Below are 20,712 nucleotides of genomic sequence, written 5' to 3'. Positions count from 1 at the left end.
GTACAGGGAACTCCCTGGTGGTCCAGTGGTTAGGACTCCATGCTTCCACTGCAAGAGGCACAGGTTCCATCCCTGGTTGGAGAACTAAGATCCCACATGCCTCACGGTACCATCCCTGTTCCCCAAAGAATCTGTACAACCTCAGGCAGGTGGTTTAATCTTTTTACACCTCAGTTTCCTCATCTATATAACATTTCTACCTCCTGAGCATGTAAGGAGGATTTATAGACATTAACTCAATAAATACTTAAGAACTAAGAATATCCTACTTTTCTGGGGTTCTTTCTGACTATGTACCTGTCTCTATTAACCCCACTTACACTAATTACTGGGCTTCCCTGGTGGCTCAGAGGTTAAAAGTTCTGCCCTGAGTGCAGAAGACCCAGGTTCGATCCCTGGGTCAGGAAGATTCCCTGAAGAAGGAAATGGTAACCCACTCCAGTACTCTTGCCTGGAGAATCCCATGGACAGAGGAGCCTGGTAGGCTACAGTCCATGGGGTCGCAAAGAGTCGGACACGACTGAGCAACTTCACTTCACACTAATTACTTCCTGTTCTCCATATTTTTCCTCCTCCATATCGTTAGTTCTTGCTTTATTTCCCTACCTGAACTGTCCTTCATCATCCCCTCATCTAGAAGTAAATTTCCCTTCCCCTATATCTCATAGCATTCAGGATTTTTTTAAGGTTTGACTGTCTAATCATATTTTTTTAATGGTGCTACGGTGCTACCAGTTTCTTTTATTTTTAGCCATATTGAACGGCATGTGGGATCTTAGTTCCCTGACCAGGGATCAAACCTGTGCCCTCTGCAACAGAAGCATTGGAAGTGCACAGTCTTAGCCACTGGACCACCAGGGAAGTTCCTCAGTATCTCTCTTATCCTAACTTATAAACTACTAGCCAAAGGTTCTTGTTTTTCTTTTTAAAAAAAACTTTACATTCCCAACCATACCAAATACTGCAAATACCATCAGAGTGGAATAAGAGTTGAATGAAATGGTCAGCATCATTCAGAAAGACCTCAGGTGAGCAGGAGAACTATCCTTACGCTTTAGAAAAGCAGTTTCAGACAGAGAGACATGGATAGGAAAAAAGTATAAGAAATATTCCTCAGATTATCTGTAAGGAATAGTTATAACTCCTTGTGAACATCCCAAAGCAGATATGATTCTATGATTTCATGTCATCCTCTCTCTACAAACAAACTAAAAACTACAGAATCTTTAATCTACTTAGGAAACACCTGTCTTATTTCATCCAAGTTTATAATAAAAGGTCTGTGGGGAAAACTTCTGTCTGACAACATCCCCCACACCTGTAATAAGAGACAAGCTTCACCCTGAAAGAACTTACACATCAAGCCTCCAGAGAGGCTTGATCACTCTAACAAAATAGAAAACACCAGCAAAGCTGTATTCTCCTAGGACAGGGCACTGTCTCAATAAAAGAAGAAACGGACAAGATTTCAAAGACCCTATAGTTAAAACAATTAACTTCCTAATCCTAGTAGAGACAATGCCCAGATGGGATTTTTCCAGATAAAATTATATTAGACTGAGATTTTTGTTTTTTTTATGATATAAAGAGGTAGTAATTAGTATTGAAGATATACTTGGTAATGACAGAGACCAAGCCTGTACAGAAAAAGAAAGATCTCCTCCAGCTTAAATTCATTCAGAAAAGGTAATGCTAATGTTCAACCAAAGGCAAGCACTAAACCAAATGCACATATTCCAAGAAACCCCTTTCTAACAGCTACCAACCATGGCATTTCTAACAGCAAGCCCCCAAATTCATTGATATTTCCTCCATCAAGAAGCAGGGTCTAGGGACTTCCCCTGGTGGTCCAGCAGTTAAGACTCTGCACTTCAACTGTGGGGGGTGAGTCTGAGCGCTGGTCAAGGAAGGTGCAACCAAAACAACAACAAAAAGCAGGGCAAGGATCCAACCAGTCCATTCTAAAGGAGATCAATCCTGGGTGTTCATTGGAAGGACTGATGCTAAAGCTGAAACTCCAATACTTTGGCCACCTCATGCGACGAGTTGACTCACTGGAAAAGACTCTAATGCTGAGAGGGATTGGGGGCGGGAGGAGAAAGGGACGACAGAGAATGAGATGGCTGGATGGCATCACTGACTCAATGGACAAGAGTTTGAGTGAACTCCGGGAGTTGGTGATGGACAGGGAGGCCTGGCGTGCTGTGATTCATGGGGTTGCGAAGAGTTGGACACGACTGAGCGACTGAACTGAACTGAACTGAAGGGTCTCCCCGGCAGTCAAGGAGTTAAGACTGGGCAATGGGCATGGGTTTGATCCCTGGTTGGGGAACTAAGATCCCACATGCTTCAAGGCACAGCAAAAAATATAAATAAATAAAGCAGGGTCTAAGTCTCCTCCTTGGGATCTGGACTCTGACCAGTTGAGCAACAAAACATGGTAGAAGTGACACCAGGTTAGTTTCCAGGCTCAGACCTTAAGAAACTGTCAGTTTCTATTTCCTATCTCTTGGGATGCTTATTCTTGGAACCCAGCCAGTGGGCTATGAGCAGGCATGGGCAGTCCACAGAGAGGCCCCATGAACCAGAATCAATCTGCCAGCCATATCAACAAGTCATCTTGGAAGTCGATCCACCATCCTTGGTCAAACCACCCCAGATGACTCCACATAAGCAGAGATGAGATGTCCTTGCCACACTCTGCAAATTGTAGTTTCCTGAGCTAAATAAGTGACTAGAGTAGTTTAAGTTTGGGGCTGGCTTGTTACACAACAATAAGTAACTGGAACATGACTCCCCCCACCACCCCCCACCACCCCTGTCCCATTGATTGACAGTCGCCACTGACACAGTCCCAGGGCAAGGATATAATCAAGGGTTGTCAATTTCAGCACCAGCTACCAAATCCTGGCCCCACTGCCTAGGGGAGGACCTGTGAAAGTGCTAGTGGAACTTTACTTTTTGATGGTCTTGGAAGAAAAAAGTTAACAATAAAAAGCAGCCAGCTGATTTGCCACGTCATGTTACTTGTGAAAGGCAGGGCAGCACAGTGGTTACGAGCACAGACTAGGGTGAGACACTCAGGATTTAAATATTGATGAGTCAGTCTCTCTCTGCTCTCATTTCCTCATGGGAAAAGAGGAAGACAGTAATCTCCGAGGCTACCAGGATAAGGAAGGCTGTTAGAAAGGAAGATTTTTTTTAATTAATTTATTTAATTGGAGGATAATTTCTTCACAATATTGTGGTGGTTTTAGCCACACATCAACACGAATCAGCCATGTTGTACAATATGTACCCCCATCCTGAACCCCCCCTCCCACCCCTCTGGGTTGCCCGAGAGCACCAGTTTTGAGTGCCCTGCTTCACGCACTGAACTTGCACTAGTTATCTATTTTACATATGGTAACGTACATGTTTCAATGCTATTCTCTTCAATCATCCCACCCTCCCCTCACCTTCTCCCATATAGTCCAAAAGTCCGTTCTTTACATCTGTGTCTTTTTTGCTGCCTTGCATATAGGATCGTCATGACCGTCTTTCTAAATTCCATATATATATATTATTTTTTTCATATACTTTGTTTTTGACAGCATGGCATGCGGGATCTTAGTTCCCCAATCAGGGACGTACTGGAGTCCCCTGCAGTGGAAGCACAGAGTCTTAACCACTGGACTGCCAGGGAAGTCCCTGTTTTATTTTTTAATAAATATATATGTATGAGAGAACATGATGCTAAAGCTGAAACTGCAATACTTTGGCCACCTCATGCGACGAGTTGACTCACTGAAAAAGACTGTGATGCTGGGAAAGGTTGGGGGCGGGAGGAGAAGGGGACGACGGAGAATGAGATGGCTGGATGGCATCACCGACTCTGTGGACATGAATTTGAGTGTACTCCGGGGGTTGGTGATGGACAGGGAGGCCTGGCGTGCTGTGATTCATGGGGTCGCGGAGAGTCGGACACGACTGAGCGACTGAACTGAACTGAACTGAACTGAGAGAACCAAAATCAATCTCTATCATTCACATGGCAACATAGTCAAGTGCTGCAACAATACCCACACTATAAGGTTAACTGTAGCCACACTTCCCTCCAAACTGAAACAGCCCGGTATGGAGGAGAACATACAGGCTCACCACCACCACCTCCTCTACAAACACTATCCAGGCTCAGAGAGCTCATCACAGGTGCACTCAGTAGTATCCAACTACTCTCTTTTGCCAGGCTCTTCTGTCCATGGAATTTTCCAGGCAAGAATATTTGTTGCTGTTTCCTCCTTCAGGGGATCTTCCCGACCCAGGGATCAAATTCCCATCTCCTGAATGGGCAGGTGGAGTCTTTTACCACTGAGTCACCTGGGATGCCCTCATTATAGATAACAATTGCGAAAAATAAAAATTTTAAAAAGTAAGCGCTTCGCCAAACATTCACAACAACAGCAGAAGACTGCTCTCCCTCTGGGCTTCCTTGGCGTTGGGCAAAGTAAGGCTATTTGCAACAATAGTGCATAAGCTGACTATGACAATGCCCACAGGAGAAATGAGGATTACAAAGTTTCCTTACCAAGAATTATTAAATAATTTTCTGAACTAAAACCAAAGTCTCACCATCAAAGAAAATTTTCTTCGTCCCAGATATACTCATATAAAAATGAGATTTCTCAATATCTCAGATTCTTTACTTAATATTAAGCTACTAATGCATAGAATACATTCTCAGGGCTCAAGTCTGAGTAACAGTGATATTCTGAGATATTTCTACACACTTTGCAGATCAGCAAATATTTTATAAGACTAAGGGAAGCTAGCCGGACCTTTGTTGGCAAAGTAATGTCTCTGCTTTTTAATATATTATCAAGGTTGATCATAACTTTCCTTCCAAGGAGTAAGCGTCTTTTAATTTCATGGCTGCAATCAGCATCTGCAGTGATTTTGGAGCCCCCAAAAATAAAGTCTGACACTGTTTCCACTGTTTTTCCATCTATTTCCCATGAAGTGATGGGACCAGATGCCATGATCTTTGTTTTCTGAATGTTGAGCTTCAAGCCAACCTTTTCACTCTCCTCTTTTACTTTCATCAAGAGGCTTTGAGTTCCTCTTCACTTTCTGCCATAAGGGTAGTGTCATCTGCATATCTGAGATTATTGATATTTCTCCCAGCAATCTTGATTCCAGCTTCTGCTTCTTCCAGCCCAGCGTTCCTCATGATGTACTCTGCATATAAGTTAAACAAGCAAGGTGACAATATACAGCCTTGACAATATACTCCCTTTCCTATTTGGAACAGTCTGTTGTTCCCGTGGTCATGTATGGATGTGAGAGTTGGACTGTGAAGAAAGCTGATTGCCGAAGAATTGATGCTTTTGAACTGTGGTGTTGGAGAAGACTCTTGAGAGACCCTTGTACCGCAAGGAGATCCAACCAGTCCATTCTAAGGGAGATTGATCCTGGGTGTTCATTGGAAGGACTGATGTTAAAGCTGAAACTGCAATACTTTGGCCACCTCATGCGACAAGTTGACTCACTGAAAAAGACTCTGATGTTGGGAAGGGTTGGGGGCGGGAGAAGGGGACGACCGAGAATGAGATGGCTGGATGGCATCACCGACTCTGTGGACATGAGTTTGAGTGAACTCCGGGAGTTGGTGATGGACAGGGAGGCCTGGCGTGCTGTGATTCATGGGGTCGCAGAGAGTCGGATACGACTGAGCGACTGAACTGAACTGAACTGAAGGGAAGCTAAAGAAAGGAGGTGGTAGAGAACAGACAGTAAAAATATGGTTTAAAAAATAGTAAAATCAGGAAATTGTGGAAGCAAGGGAAGGCAGGAATATTCAACACAGGAAGTCAGGGAGTGGCCGGGAAGGAGTGGACCCGGGCACCACCTGCGACTGGGCTGGAGAGACTGTTAGGTTTCTTTGACATCAGCAGCTCTAAGCATTTCAGAAACTTCAGCATAGATTGGGTTGAGCCACAGGACAGGGCCTGCAGGAGTATAATCACCCCTCTGACTATGAAGTCCTTAAAAAACTAGATAAAGTTTACCTTTATTCAAGTAGGCCTATCTGCCTGCCCCCTCCCCCCAAACACATGACGGTGCCCCCTACACAAACACACCAATCACATCTTCTGCCTTCATGGCCAATGACTGGCATTACTGTAAACAAGGAAAGAAAACATTTTCAATGCACATTCAAAGGAAAAATGACAAAAATGCGAAGGTCTGACTAAGGTAATACTGAGCTTAACTGTCAGTTAATCACCTGCCAAGAGGGGCCCAGTCAAGCCCTTTGGAGGAGGAGGGAGAAGCTAATGGGTTATTAAGGCCAACTAAGTGTCAGGCCACAGGCTGCAGAAAGTAGGTGGGTGTAAATCAATGTGTAATTTCTAATGTCGTAACCTAAAAACATTTATTGAATGACTTAAGAAACAAACCTAAGTAGGTCATCTATCGGCCCGGTTGCCCTGGTTTCACAGAGGAAGAAGTTACCAGTAGAAGAGCATCCGATCACCATCATCAAGGGAGAAAAGTCACAGAAGACAGGAAAGGAAGAGAGCTAAGGATACGGAGAAACTGTTAATTTCCACACTCTGCCACGGAAAAGACTAACAAGAAGCAATATTGCTGTTTGTTGTTTAGTTGCTAAGTCGTGTCCGACTCTTTGCAACCCCATGGACTGTAGCCAGCCAAGCTCCTGTATCCATGGGATTTCCCAGGCAAGAACACTGGAGTGGGTAGCCATTTCCTTCTCCAGAGGATCTTCAGAACCCAGGGATCGAATTCAAGTCTCCTGCATTCCTGCAACAGGGAAGCCCAAGAAGCAATAAAGGCCAGTGTTAAAATCATGGGACACAGACTGACTGGGTTCAAATCCTAGTTTTGCCATTTACTAGTTATGTGACCCTGGGTAAGTGAATGGGCTTCCCTGTGTCTCAGTATCTTCATCCATAAAATGGGTAACTAAACCTATTTCATTGGGTTATGAAAATCAATGAATGAAGTGCTTAGAACAGCACCTGGCACATGGTAAATGCAACTTAAAATTGCAATATTACACTGATTATTATTATGAGCTGAGATATCTGGCCTGAACCTATTAACTCAGGAAGCCCTGTCATTATACAGAAGTCCTTTGTTCTCAGAAGACTCACCAATGGGAGTATCTCTATCAACAAGGGACATAAGCAGAGAAGAGATTTGTTAGTTCAGAAAACTGATTACCCGGGGTAATAACTAAGTACTAGACTCCTTACTTCTCTGTCAGTAATTTTCTGGTTATTAAGTCATTCTTTCATCGTAACGGAAAGGGCAAGGGGAGGTGTCAGAAATGAGACAAAGCATAAACTAGTGCATTCTGATCATGCTGACAGTTCAAATGACTTGGCTGGTGGAGAACATGGCAACATTAGCTTAGAAACAACTTTCAGATACTCTCCATGCCTTCTACCACAAGAGGCTGAGAACAATAGTAACCCGGAACAAGCATGCACAATAAAACCCCACAGTTCTCACGACTGAAAACCTAGAGGAGAGTTTGCTACACTGAGGTGTGTATGGTGAACATCAGGCGAGCTTTACTTTCCTCAATCAAAACTGGGAAAAGTTATTTAGAAACAGGACTACAGAGAGTGTATCTCAGACAACATGAAAACAAGGAAAAGGGAATTTTTCTAAGACAGGGAGCAATGGGTGAAGAAATAGAAAATTAACTGGTGGCAGGAGAGGTTTGTTTTCCATTTTATTTTACAGAGACTAAACATATATACCAGATGTATCTATATACATAGTATGTTTACATAGGCTGTCTCTCACTGACACCTGCTCTTATGGATTCACAAAGGAAAAAAATAATTGGGGACCTCTGAATTTTTAAGATGGACTTTTGAGAGATATTCTGTTTATCTCTATTTACCAGGAAGAAAGCAGACCTAAACAGTGAATATGCACTATGTTATCAAGCCAAGGAAGGCATTTTATATACACTATCTCACTTCATCCTCATAATAACCCTATGACTCCATATGAGAAAAGCGAAGCAAAGAGAAATAAGGAAATCGCTCCAAGGTAATACTGCCTAGAAATGACAGAATAAACTCAAGACTCTTTAGAGCAGAAGCTCCTGGATGCTCTGAGTATTTCCCGCTACTGCCCAAGGCCTGAGAGTCAGATCTTTTAATATCCACTTGCCTGAATGTTAATGTCTGCCCACAGAAGTAAGTGGGAGCGCTGGAGTAGAGAACACCGGACGACTCGGCATCGTTACGAAGCGCTATGTTTCTTCGACTGCTCAGGCTGTACCCCTCAAAGCCAGCTGTCCACTCTTTCGAAAAAGCAAAAGATATTGAAGATCGTTAGACTCATTTGGGGAAAATCTTCAACACAGATATGTTAAATAAAACTTGGAAGTGGAAGACGTCACCCTTAGGAGTCATGGGCACGTTCAATAAAAGGAAAAATTCAGTGATAGGGTGTCATGGTTAATCCTACATATCACAAAGAAGATTTTAGTCTCTTCCTGAACATTTGTGGCAAGGAAGATCAAACAAGCATTATCTCCTACTACTCAATAAAATCATGTTTGAGCTTATTCCAACCTAGAAGTAATTAACAAGTGAGTCTAAATATTTTTAAAAAGTAATACAGGAGAGATCAATTTCAAACCCTAAGACTCTTTAAAAAAAAAAAAAAGCCCCTACCAAGATATACATTGAAGGTTTGGGCTAAATATTGCAGTCTTCTAATGCAATATTTAAAAATCTTTGGTTTTAGGGATATTTATAATCCTATCTGGCACTATTTGGGGACCCTTGTGTGCATGCATGTTCAGCTGTGTCTCTTTGTGACCCTATGGACTGTAGCTCACTGGGCTCCTCTGTCCATGGGATTCTCTAGGCAAGAATACTGGAGTGGGTTGCCATTTCCTCCTACAGGGGATCATCCCAACTCAGGGATAGAACCCACATCTCCTGTATCTCCTGCATTGGCAAGCAGATTCTTTACCATTTGAACCACCTGGTTAGCCCATTTGGGGATGTTTGAGAGAAGAATGAATGAAAATTTATCAAAATTCACATGAAATAATTTAAGCAGGAAGTAAAAGACATGTCTCATGTCATTCTCCATCAATTCAGGGTCTATCCTTAGGGAAAAGGGTTGTCGGTGGGCTGCCTTTTAGCAAAGAATACAAGTCTTCACACATAGGAAAGTTTCAGGAGTAAGAGGGCAACAGCATACCATGTGGCACCAGCGTGGAATGACCGATCTGGGGGACGCTCCACGGACTCCACTCCTGTCGGCCGTCTCCTCGGGCGCAGACTCTGAACTGATAATCAACGTTGGGGTCTATGTGCAATACAATGAATTCCGTTTCACAGCCTACATATACATCCTCAAAATGATTGGAAGTACATTTACGGAACTGGAGCCTATAATCTTGGGCGGTAAAGTCGTCATCCACCTGGGGAGAAAGGCTTTATGTTAGGTAGAAGTCAGAGAACAACTTTTCTCAGCATCACAACTTAACTCTGAATGGGGGCCTTTGGGGCTCAGCAAACAGGCCCACACGCTAAATATGGGCTGGTCTCAGGAAGCTCAGAGAAAATATGACATCATTATTCCCCTTCTTTTCCTTACTGAACCATGTGTTTTTATTTTGTTGGCTTTTTTTTTTGCTGCACTGAGTCTTTGTTGTAGCACTTGGATTTAGTTGCTCCTGCTGCTGCTGCTGAAACTCTAATACTTTGGCCACCTCATGCGACGGTTGACTCACTGGAAAAGAGTCTGATGCTAGGAGGGATTGGGGGTGGGAGGAGACGGGGACAACAGAGAATGAGATGGCCGGATGGTGTCACCGACTCGATGGACATGAGTCTGAGTGAACTCCGGGAGTTGGTGATGGACAGGGAGGCCTGGCGTGCTGTGATTCATGGGGTCGCAAAGAGTCGGACACGACTGAGCGACTGAACTGAACTGAAGTGAGACATGTGGAATCTTAGTTCCCCAACCAGGGATTGAATCTGCATCCCCTATAGTGGCAGGCAGATTCTCAACAACTGGACTGCCAGAAGTCACTGAACCATGTGCTTTATAACCTCAGTCTGATATGAACAGATCTGCTTCCTTTGAAGTAACGACGTGTTTCCTACACAATAAAGCCCAAGATAAGACAGTCAAAATTCAAAGACAAGCATCTCACAACTACATTATTCATATAACTAAGACAGAGGTAATATCTGAAATATATAAAGGACTGTAAAATTAATAGAAGACAAAGCACCCAGCAAGGGAAATGCACAGAAGACACGAATACGTGTTTTACAGAATAAGAAATATAAGCAGCTGAAAATTATAAAGATATTCAGCCTAACTTGTAGTATAGAAAATGCAATCAAAACCCACAATGAGGTAGTAAACTGGCAAAGATATAAAGTCTGACAACACCAAGTACTGGTGAAGATGCAGAGTAAGAGGAATGCATATACTACTGGTAGAAGGACACTCTGGGACAATCACTTTGGAAAGAGTTTCGCTATTTCCTGGTACAGTTTAGATGCAATATGCTACCTCATAGTTTTACAGCTAGGTATATACTTTAGAAAATCTTGAATGTGTATGCAAGAAAGCATGAATAATAATACTTATAGCAAAAGAACTGACAGGCAAAAAAATAGAAATAGGATAAGAGTCTTTGTTTTGAACCAATGAAAGTATCTCGACTTCTTTCTTCTGTACAAAGGCTTCATTTTTAAAATCTCATTAAAAACAATGAAAAAAATAAAAAATTAATCAAAAACAAGAAAAAACATTTTACAACAAAAGTAAAAATCCCATTTAAGAAAACAGTTTCCAGAAGCTGACCACCCACCTCTGAATGATGTATTTGTCAACAAATAGGAGATTATGACTCACTTGGACATGATTTTTATCTGAAATATGGTAATTCACATGCTTAATAAGAACTTAATACACAAAATTCTTGGTAATGCTGAGAGTGTGGGGGGAAAAAACATACTTTTGAACTTTTATTTCAGAGGTACTAGTTCAATGTTGAACAGAAAAATATCCAACAGCCAACATTCACTAACACCTTCTGAACTTTTCTAATAAACAGAAATGGGAGCAATTCTCAACTCTCCAAATTACGTTTGGGAAGTGTGTGATGGGAAACATTTTGTTACAGAGATTTTAAAAAGTGCCTTCAAAACTGTTTATCTCAAGTTCAAGTTCCCTGTGACCTTAATTGTAAAGCAAAAGGCACTTTTGTTCATGGAGAGAAGAAAATAGTCAAAGGTAACTAATAAAAAAAAATTATAAAGGCCCCTAAAACTCAAATTCACAACGTGGAAGCCACTTCTACAGTTCTGAATTACATACCTTACACCACCGTACGATGATGCCTCCAGGCTTCTCTATCAATTCTTCTATCTGTACTGGTGGGCGAGACGCTACCGTTCCATGTTTAAAAATATGGTCTTTCACTATGTTAAGAATTGAGTCATCCAACTGAGCAGACAAGCAAGGCACGTCGACCAGTAAAGGCACTTCTGGTAGGCTGAGGAAAGAAAGCTCATGTTTATGAGACTTTTAACCAAGAGTTAAAAATACAAGGGAGTATAGGTTTTAAAAATTGCATTTCACTATGTCGTATTGGGCTTTCCTGGAAGCTCAACCGGTAAAAAATCCGCCTGCAATGTGGGAGACCTGGGTTCAGTCCCTGGGTTGGGAAGATCCCCTGGAGGAGGGCAAGGCAACCCACTCCAGTATCCTTGCTTGGAGAATCCCCACAGACAGAGGAGCGAGCCTGGTGGGCTACAGTCCGTGTGGCTGCGAAGAGTCAGACATGACTGAGCAACTAAGCACAGCATATGTTGGATACCCAAAACGCGTACAACACTGTAAATCAACTAAACCTCAAATTTTAAAAAATTAATGAAGAATATTTTATTTTTCATTTCACTTATTTATTTCTTGGCTGAAGCTTGTGGCTTGTGGGATTTTAGTTCCCCGACCAGGGGTTGAATCCAGGCCCTCAGCAAAGAGAGAGTGAAGTCCTAACCACTGGACAGCCAGGGGAGTCCTAACAAGAAACATTTTCAATCACTCACATGCTGTAAGGACACAGAAGCCGCTGGTAAACAAAGCTAGTGGCGGTGGGAAATGAAAAGGGATAGGATCACAACTGTCAAGTTTATGTCAAAAGATTTGGTTTACTGAGTTGTAACTCAATTTTCTTTGTTTTAATTGAAGTACAGTTGATTTACGGTATTGCATTAATTTCTGCTGTATGGCAAAGTGATCCATTTACACATATTACATACATTCTGTTTTATATTCTTTTCCATTATGGTCCATCACTGGTTATTGAATACAATTTCCTGTGATGCACAGTAGGACCTTGTGGTCTGAGCTATGACTCAGTTTTAATGATATATCCAGAATTTTAAAAATTTAATGATTCTCTTACACATTAGGATTGAAGAAAATCTGTAGTAGTTCTATTTCATAGATTACAATCTCGACTATTCCACGCTAGTAATACTGGTAATGGGTAGTGAAACTTTGAAAAATACACTCTCTATCTCCTTGAATCATAATTTTTAACAAGGAAAAAGAAAAGGAGAGAGGGAGAGAGAGAAAGAAACAAAGAAAAGCAGTTTAAGCCCAAGAGACACGAGCTCTCACCTGTCCAGCTGGATGTGCGAGGCTTTCTTGGTAAAGCTCCAGAGCTTTTCATTCTGTTCTCCTACACCTCCCCGTATGGCGAGCTCACCTACAATCAGGGGTAAGAGAACCAGTACAGGAAAAATGGTCACCTGTGTTAGGTGGGTCTCCGCATCTCTTGAAAACGATGCTCATGTGATGTCACAAATTCCCCAAAAGCAAGTGTAGAAACTATTCAGAAGTGACTTTAAAGTGAAACACAAGAGGAACGGGGTATACAGCGACCGCATTCTGCCAGAGATGAAAGATTCTGCTCTACAAGTGGAAACCTGGTTTATCAACCAATTGTATGGCCAAGTCCCCAGGGACCCTGTTCTTCCGCAGCCCTAAAGAACACTACCAGAACTGCTTTCTGTCTCACTGTGCCCCGGAGTCACCCAAGTGTTTTGAGACCACATAACAATGATCCTACCCCTTACCAAAAGGAAAACAGAGGCATACCAACACTGCTTCAGAATCCTTAAAATTCCATAAATAAGTTTTTATCCCTTGGGAAGGGAAAGGAGGAAAAAGTCTGAAATTTAAAAATATTTCTGAAGTATATATAAAAAAAAAAATTAGCAGCAGATGCTGTAACAAACATGTATGTGCCTCAAAGGATTTATTTCTAAAATAAAAACACTGGTTAGGCCTCATGCTGATGGGTACACACTCTTGACCTGTGCTGAACTGCTGCTGAGTTTGTTTCCAAATGCTGAGCCCCCAGGGAAAAACATTCTGCAGTCCTGCTAAAAAGAATTTTCTCAAACGCACTGTTACGGTCAGTGGCAAATAAACACTTATCCTTGAAGAGAAGATGGAAATGGAATCAGCATGTAAAGATAACACTAGTACTGTATTCTAAGTGAGACCAGAAAGAGGACTGACTTCCAGCTGAAGTGACAAACTTGGGAGCCATACACACTTTTTATTCTGTGCCACGCACAGCACTCAATGAAGAATGGTCGGCATTCAGTCTCCTTCCCTGGATCCTCTGTCCTTAACTGACCTCTAGATGTTGGCATCTCTCAGAGCCCCACCTTCTGCAGCTTTCCCATCTCATATTGTACCCCACCCTTTTTTAACTGAAATGTAACTTTTACTTTGATGTTTTTAATGGAGAAAGAAAGACAGGTCTTTGAAAATGTCATAGTTCAGGTAAACCTAAATTCTAAGAATAGTAAGAGTGGCCCTGAACCTTTGAAAGTACAGAGGCGGGGTGGAAGGTGGGAGGGAGGTTCAAGAGGGAGGAGACATATATATATACATACCAATGGATGATTCATGCTGATGTTTGGCAGAAACTAACACAATATTGTAAAGCAATTATCCTCTAATAATAATTTTAAAAAAAGAAACTACAGAGAAAGAGTGGAAATATGAACATCTCAAGGAGTCATTTTAATCATATTGTGCTATCTTTTGATGACTTTACTTATTCCCATGGATTCAGATGTGTTGTACACACCACTCCCTGCCATAGTCACATCTCCAGGGAGGATCTCTTTCCTTAGCATCACACCCATATTTCCAGCTCCTGACATCTTCAGCACCTCAAGCCCAACATACCCCAAACCAACTGTCTAACCACTCACCCTCCCCCTTCATGTCCTGAGTCAGTCAATGGTACAATTCACCAGTCATCTAAAACCACACTGGCCTGGGTCATCCCAAACCCTTCTCTTCCTCCTCCATCCTATAACTGGGCAATCAGCAATACCAACAGGAAGAGCTCAGTAAAATCACTAATCATTCTACCTCCCAAAAATCTTAAAACCTGCCCTGTTTCACCTTCACCTGTCACTGCCTTTGTCATTTCCTATCTGGACTGCTGCCATGGCGTTCTCATTAGGCTCTTTTTAGTTCTTTAAAACCCCTCACACAGTTTCCAAACTGTGGGCAGTGTCTTTTTTTTTTAATGTAAATCTGACTGTGTAACTCTGTTGCCTAAAAGACTTCATTCAAGACCTCCCAGATATGCCATTCACTTTATTCTTGGCATGACTTCTGTTTCCAGTCTTGCTGTGAACTCCTTTTCTTCTTTTGTCTGCTTGATGAATTTCTTCAAACCTTTGTGGAAGTTCTCCTGTTGGGAGCCACCCCACCCTCTTCCAGAGCTAAGCATTTTTCTTTTTGTGCTCCCACGAGGTCTCAGATCTTTCTCACCATGTGTGCCTATCTCAGTGGCCTGTGAACCCCAAAGGGCAGAACTAGTACCCTTTTATTTAATGGACCTGACAAAGACCTACAGGAGGGAAGGAAGGAAGGTAGATAGACATGGAGGCAGAAAGTTAGCAACGGAAGAACCGGGCACGCTTTAACCAAAGTAACTGACTACATTCAGTAATATAGCCACTGCAGTCTCAGGAGTAAACACCAGTCCTACTCCTTAACCTTCTAAAAATAACAATGGAATTAAATCCTATAAACCATCAACACTCTGAAAACTAAGTGAACAGATTCAAAATGATGGCAAAATTGCTGTGCTAACCATGAATGAGAGACTGTTATCACAGAACCATAAGAAAGATCATTTACTCTGTGTTCTGTAAATTACTATAATTAGCACAAGAATTACAACTTACCCTAGGGTACCTCACTGTACCCCTGTTATCCTATTATCACAAACTTTCCCAAGGTACGAACAGCCTAAGCACCCAGAGACGGCAGGAAGTCTGCTGGTGCCCTGGGAAACCAGCACAATGTCAACCTGAATGGGCAGCATTTAACAGGCTCCCTGGACTCCCACCTTCTTGGACTAAGTCCTCTGCGGTGTTAACTCCGTGTTCTATCAGCTTCTGGCAGTCATCTAGTGGTTTGATGGTCTCCTGCTCAATGGTGTCCACCTCTTGCAAGAGGGTCACCAATCGCTCATCCAGGAGCTTTGCAAGTGTTCCCTTTAAATCATTAAAATGCTGTTTGAGGACATCTCTTGTCTGGGATGCACTCTCCTTGATCTGAAACGAAATAACATAAAAACTCAGAATCTCTAGGAAAGGCTGATCCGCAGGCATCACCCATAATAATCTCAAGGCACTACCCCAACATCATCTTTCAGTCATTGGTAAACCAAATGTGATTCATCTGTGCAGACTTGCATAGCGTTTGCCTTCAGGTGAGACAGAACAGCCTCAAACCCTGGTCCCATCACTCACAGACTATGTCAATCGGATTAAGTTATTAATAATTAAACACACCATGCCTCAATTCTCTTATTCATCAAATGAGTATAATTATGCTCACCTGATGGAGCTGCTTGTGGATTAAATAGTCTATGTCCTGCACTTGGTAAAATAAATGGCACACTGTTGTTTTCAATAAATAAACATCAGCAATAAGTATTATCTGCACAAAGCAGTTTTCGGAAATAGTAACGTTTCAGTGCCAAAGAAAAAAATCAGATTAGCAAGAGATTAAAATTCATTTTACTGGAACTTCCCAGATGATCCAGTGGTTAAGACTCCATGCTTCCACTGCAGGGGGCATGGGTTTGATCCCTGGTCAGGGAACTAAGATCCCACATGCCACGAGGCCCACCCCCACCAAAAAACACCTCATTTCACTGAAAAGTAGAAAAGAAATGATAGCTTAAGAAAGCGCAATAAAAAAAAAATCACTGTGGACAAAATGTCCTCATTATGGTAAAAAGAAAAAAAACTAAGAATTTATTTACAATCCAAAAAGTTCACAGGAAGCAGAAGATGTTCAAAGCACACCTCTGGGACAATGACGTCATCCTCTTTGAGTCATGGTCCTCAGTGAATTTCAATGAGAGGTTTATAGACCTTCCCAGAAAAAATGAATAATCCCTACCAAAAAGAAACTGATTCAATATCAGAGATCACAACGTCCCTCAGATCCCAACCACAGCTTGCCCAGCCAGAGCAGTAATTCTGAAACTTGGTTTGAGAAGAATCACATATCAGACAACCTGTTATAGCTTAGATGGCAAGGTTCCACCCCAGAACTAGCTTGGAGAAGGGGTCGGGGGAACGTACGGGCAGAGACCTCCTTTTTCACAAGCACACCTGTGACTCTGCAGCCCATGGTTTGACATACACTACCCTTGGTCCACAGAGCCCAGATTAAGAATGGCTGTTCTAGGAAATATGACAGAAAAATCCTTACATCTCACAGATATTCTGAAAACAAGTCGGCTGTCTGTATAGACACCAGATTTTCTTTTTAAGCATAGAGATAACACACAATTCACCGTTTCTCACTTAATAGGAAAATTGTAACTATACGCCAGTCAGCTGAATTAAAGCAAACTCACACTTTGTTGTTGTTCAGTCACTAAGTCGTGTCCGATACTTTGCAACCCCATGGTCTGCAGCATGCTGGCTTTCCTGTCCTCACTATCTCTTAGAGTTTGCTCAAAATTCCTGTCCTTTGAGTTGGTGATGCTATCTAACCATCTTCATAACCAAGTTCATACTGTACTTGGCAAACATTAATTTCCTAAGACATATGGCATCACCGACTCGATGGACAAGACTTTGAGTGAACTCCGGGAGTTGGTGATGGACAGGGAGGCCTGGCGTGCTGTGATTCATGGGATCGCAGAGTCGGACACAATTGAGCGACTGAACTGAACTGAAGACATATTATGTTTATTACCCTAACCCTCTGCTAACTTGATCTTAGAAAGAGCATTTGAAGGCTAAGAGAAATCCACCAAGAAAAGAACATATCAAAATACAGATAAAGCCCTATATTTCAACAGGTAACAGAGAAATTCTGAAAACTTTCTGTTTATTCTCTAACACTAAAATTGAAAACCAGAATACAAAATTTTTGCCCAGGGGTTTCCCTGGTGCCTCAGGGGTAAAGAATCCGCCTACCAATGCAGGAGACACAGGCTCCCTCCTGGATTAGGGGAGATCCCACATGCTGCAGAGCAACTAGGACTGTTCGCCACAACTACTGAGGCTGTGCTCTAGCGCCTGGGAGCCACAGCCACTGAAGCCCGTGGGCCCGAGAACCTGTGCTCAGCAGCATTGAGATGCCTGCCCACGGCAACTACAGAGTAGCCCCCACTCTCCACAGCAATGAAGACCCAGCACAGCCAAAAAATAAATAAATAGAACCATTAAGAACAAAAAAGTTACCCAGAGAGTTACCCAGAAATGTTCATGAGCACGTGAACACAAAAAATGCCCACATCTAAGGGCTACTAAGAAATATGGGCAAAAAAATGGTTTGATTGGCTGGGGAGATCACAGGAACAATCTCTTCTCCTTTCAACATTAATGGAAGTTACAATGGTGCTTGTGCAGTAAGTGAAAGAATTTCTTAAATCATAAAGAACAAAGAGATTCTAACTTAAGTTTAATTGCTATTAATCTCTGTAAAGTTACTGCTGCTGCTGCTGCTAAGTCACTTCAGTCGTGTCCGACTCTGTGTGACCCCATAGACGGAAGCTCACCAGGCTCCCCTGTCCCTGGGATTCTCCAGGCAGGAACACTGGAGTGGGTTGCCATTTCCTTCTCCAATGTGTGAAAGTGAAGTCGCTCAGTCGTGTCCGACCCTTAGCGACCCCACGGACTGCAGCCTACCAGGCTCCCCCATCCGTGGGATTTTCTAGGCAAGAGTACTGGAGTGGCTTGCCATTGCCTTCTCCAATGTAAAGTTACTAGAGAACTTCTAAATCCAAGTCAAAGTTTAAAAAAATGAGAGGGTTATATTAAAAATGTCCTTGCTTTAGCACATCACCCAACTGTGGGATCAGGTACCCAAGAATCAGGCCCTAACATACATAAAAACTAGCAACTAAGCGCTGTTCATCTCACACACTAGTAAAGTCATGCTCAAAATTCTCCAAGCCAGGCTTCAGCAATATGTGAACCGTGAACTTCCAGATGTTCAAGCTGGTTTTAGAAAAGGCAGAGGCGCCAGAGATCAAATTGCCAACATCCGCTGGATCATGAAAAAAGCAAGAGAGTTCCAGAAAAACATCTATTTCTGCTTCATTGACTATGCCAAAGCCTTTGACTGTGTGGATCACAATAAACTGTGGAAAATTCTGAAAGAGATGGGAATACCAGACCACCTGACCTTCCTCTTGAGAAACCTGTACACAGGTCAGGAAGCAACAGTTAGAACTGGACATGGAACAACAGATTGGTTCCAAATAGGAAAAGGAGTACATCAAGGTTGTATATTGTCACCCTGCTTATTTAACTTATATGCAGAATACATCATGAGGAACGCTGAGCTGGAAGAAGCACAAGCTGGAATCAAGATTGCCGGGAGAAATATCAATAACCTCAGATATGCAGATGACACCACCCTTATGGCAGAGAGTGAAGAGGAACTAAAAAGCGTCTTGATGAAAGTGAAACAGGAGAGTAAAAAAGTTGGCTTGAAGCTCAACATTCAGAAAACTAAGATCATGGCATCTGGTCCCATCACTTCATGGGAAATAGATGGGAAAACACTGGAAACAGTGTCAGACTTCACTTTTTTGGGCTCCAAAATCACTGCTGATGCTGATTGCAGCCATGAAATTAAAAGACGCTTACTCCTTGGAAGGAAAGTTATGACCAACCTTGATAATATATTAAAAAGCAGAGACATTACTTTGCCAACAAAGGTCCGTCTAGTCAAGGCTATGGCTTTTCCAGTGGTCACATACAGATGTGAGAGCAGGACTGTGAAGAAAGCTGATCGCCGAAGAATTGATGCTTTTGAAATGTGGTGTTGGAGAAGACTCTTGAGAGTCCCTTGTACTGCAAGGAGATCCAACCAATCCATTCTAAAGGAGATCAGTGGGTGTTCATTGGAAGGACTGATGCTAAAGCTGAAACTCCAATACTTTGGCCACCTCATGCGACGAGTTGACTCACTGGAAAAGACTCTGATGCTGGGAGGGATTGGGGGCAGAAGGAGAAGGGGACGACACAGAATGAGATGGCTGGATGGCATCACCAGCTCGATGGAGGTGAGTCTGAGTGAACTCCCGGAGTTGATGATGGACAGGGAGGCCTGGCGTGCTGTGATTCATTGGGTCGCAAAGAGTTGCACACGACTGAGCGACTGAACTGAAGTGTTGTTCAATACAATTAAGTTAATCATGTATGTGTTTGTGTGTTAGTCACTCAGTCGTGTCCTACTCTTTGTGACCCCATGGACTGTAGCCCGCCAGGCTCCTCTGCCTATGGGATTTCCCAGGCAAGAATACTGGAATGGGCAGCCATTACCTTCTACAGGGGATCTTCCTGACCCCAGGGATTGAACCCAGGTCTCCTACATTGCAGGCAGATTCTTTACCGTCTGAGTCACCAGGGAAGCGTGTTTAAGACCTTTCAAAAAGAACCAGGGAAAGAATGCCTTAGGATTTTGATACATCTCATCTGGAATATGGTTAGAAATGGAAAATCTCAGGTCCTACCCAGAATTATTGGATCAGAACTTGCAATGCTAACAAGGTGATTCACACAGACCTCACAGATACCAGGATAAATGAAGACGACAAACTGGAGCTCTGAAATACAGTTCGAACCCCCCTCCACCACCAGCAAGAGGAAATTCTGCAGTCGAGTGCTGTACCAACGAGGTCCTATATCTCTCCCTAACGGATACCACATACACAGGAAGTGCACTGGTTAGGTAAAGTCAATTTCCTCTTTAGAAAGAATTCAAAAGCTCCTGCTGCTGCTGCAGAGCCCCACTACATTTTGTTTTGTTTCAGAACCTCAGAAAAAAAGGAAGTGTGTGAACACAAAGCAGAGAGAAGGCCAGTGAACGGAGAGTCCATTTCCAAACTCACCTCCTGTCATTTTATTGTAAATGTGACTCCTTTTTGCTCATAAATTCTGGACCACCACGTTTCAAACTTGACACTTTCTTGGCACCAGTTTCTTCTCCCAGAAATAGCTCTTAATTCAAAGCTACACTCACCTTTAATCAAAACATGTAACTAATTAAGGTCATTCCTTGGGCTTTTATACAACTAATTTGAAAATGTGGACTTCACAGTTGAGTGAATTTCTTGGTATTTGATGTGGC

The 20,712-nt window shown here is 42.5% G+C and overlaps 1 protein-coding gene and 1 non-coding gene across 2 annotated transcripts in view; both read right to left on the bottom strand.

Moving 5' to 3' along the window:
* The window catches only part of CRLF3 (cytokine receptor like factor 3), a 48,431-nt gene that overhangs the window by 15,869 nt on the left and 11,850 nt on the right, over positions 1 to 20,712 (bottom strand). The window contains exons 2-6 of the mRNA XM_088828693.1: positions 15,452 to 15,659; positions 12,685 to 12,772; positions 11,377 to 11,554; positions 9,238 to 9,460; positions 8,191 to 8,323 (exon numbers count right to left, since the gene is read on the bottom strand). Coding sequence (XP_088684819.1) covers positions 8,191 to 8,323; positions 9,238 to 9,460; positions 11,377 to 11,554; positions 12,685 to 12,772; positions 15,452 to 15,659 — 830 coding nt within the window. The remainder of the gene's footprint in view (positions 1 to 8,190; positions 8,324 to 9,237; positions 9,461 to 11,376; positions 11,555 to 12,684; positions 12,773 to 15,451; positions 15,660 to 20,712) is intronic.
* Positions 2,817 to 2,947, bottom strand: LOC129544836 (small nucleolar RNA SNORA30/SNORA37 family). The gene has a single exon (XR_008683580.1). It is a non-coding gene; the product is annotated as a small nucleolar RNA SNORA30/SNORA37 family (small nucleolar RNA).

Source organism: Moschus berezovskii, chromosome 20 (genome assembly GCF_049115385.1).
Source record: "Moschus berezovskii isolate FMDL1 chromosome 20, NW_MosBer_1.0, whole genome shotgun sequence".
Taxonomy (NCBI): Eukaryota; Metazoa; Chordata; class Mammalia; order Artiodactyla; family Moschidae; genus Moschus; species Moschus berezovskii.
This window is presented reverse-complemented; position numbering and strand designations above follow the sequence as displayed.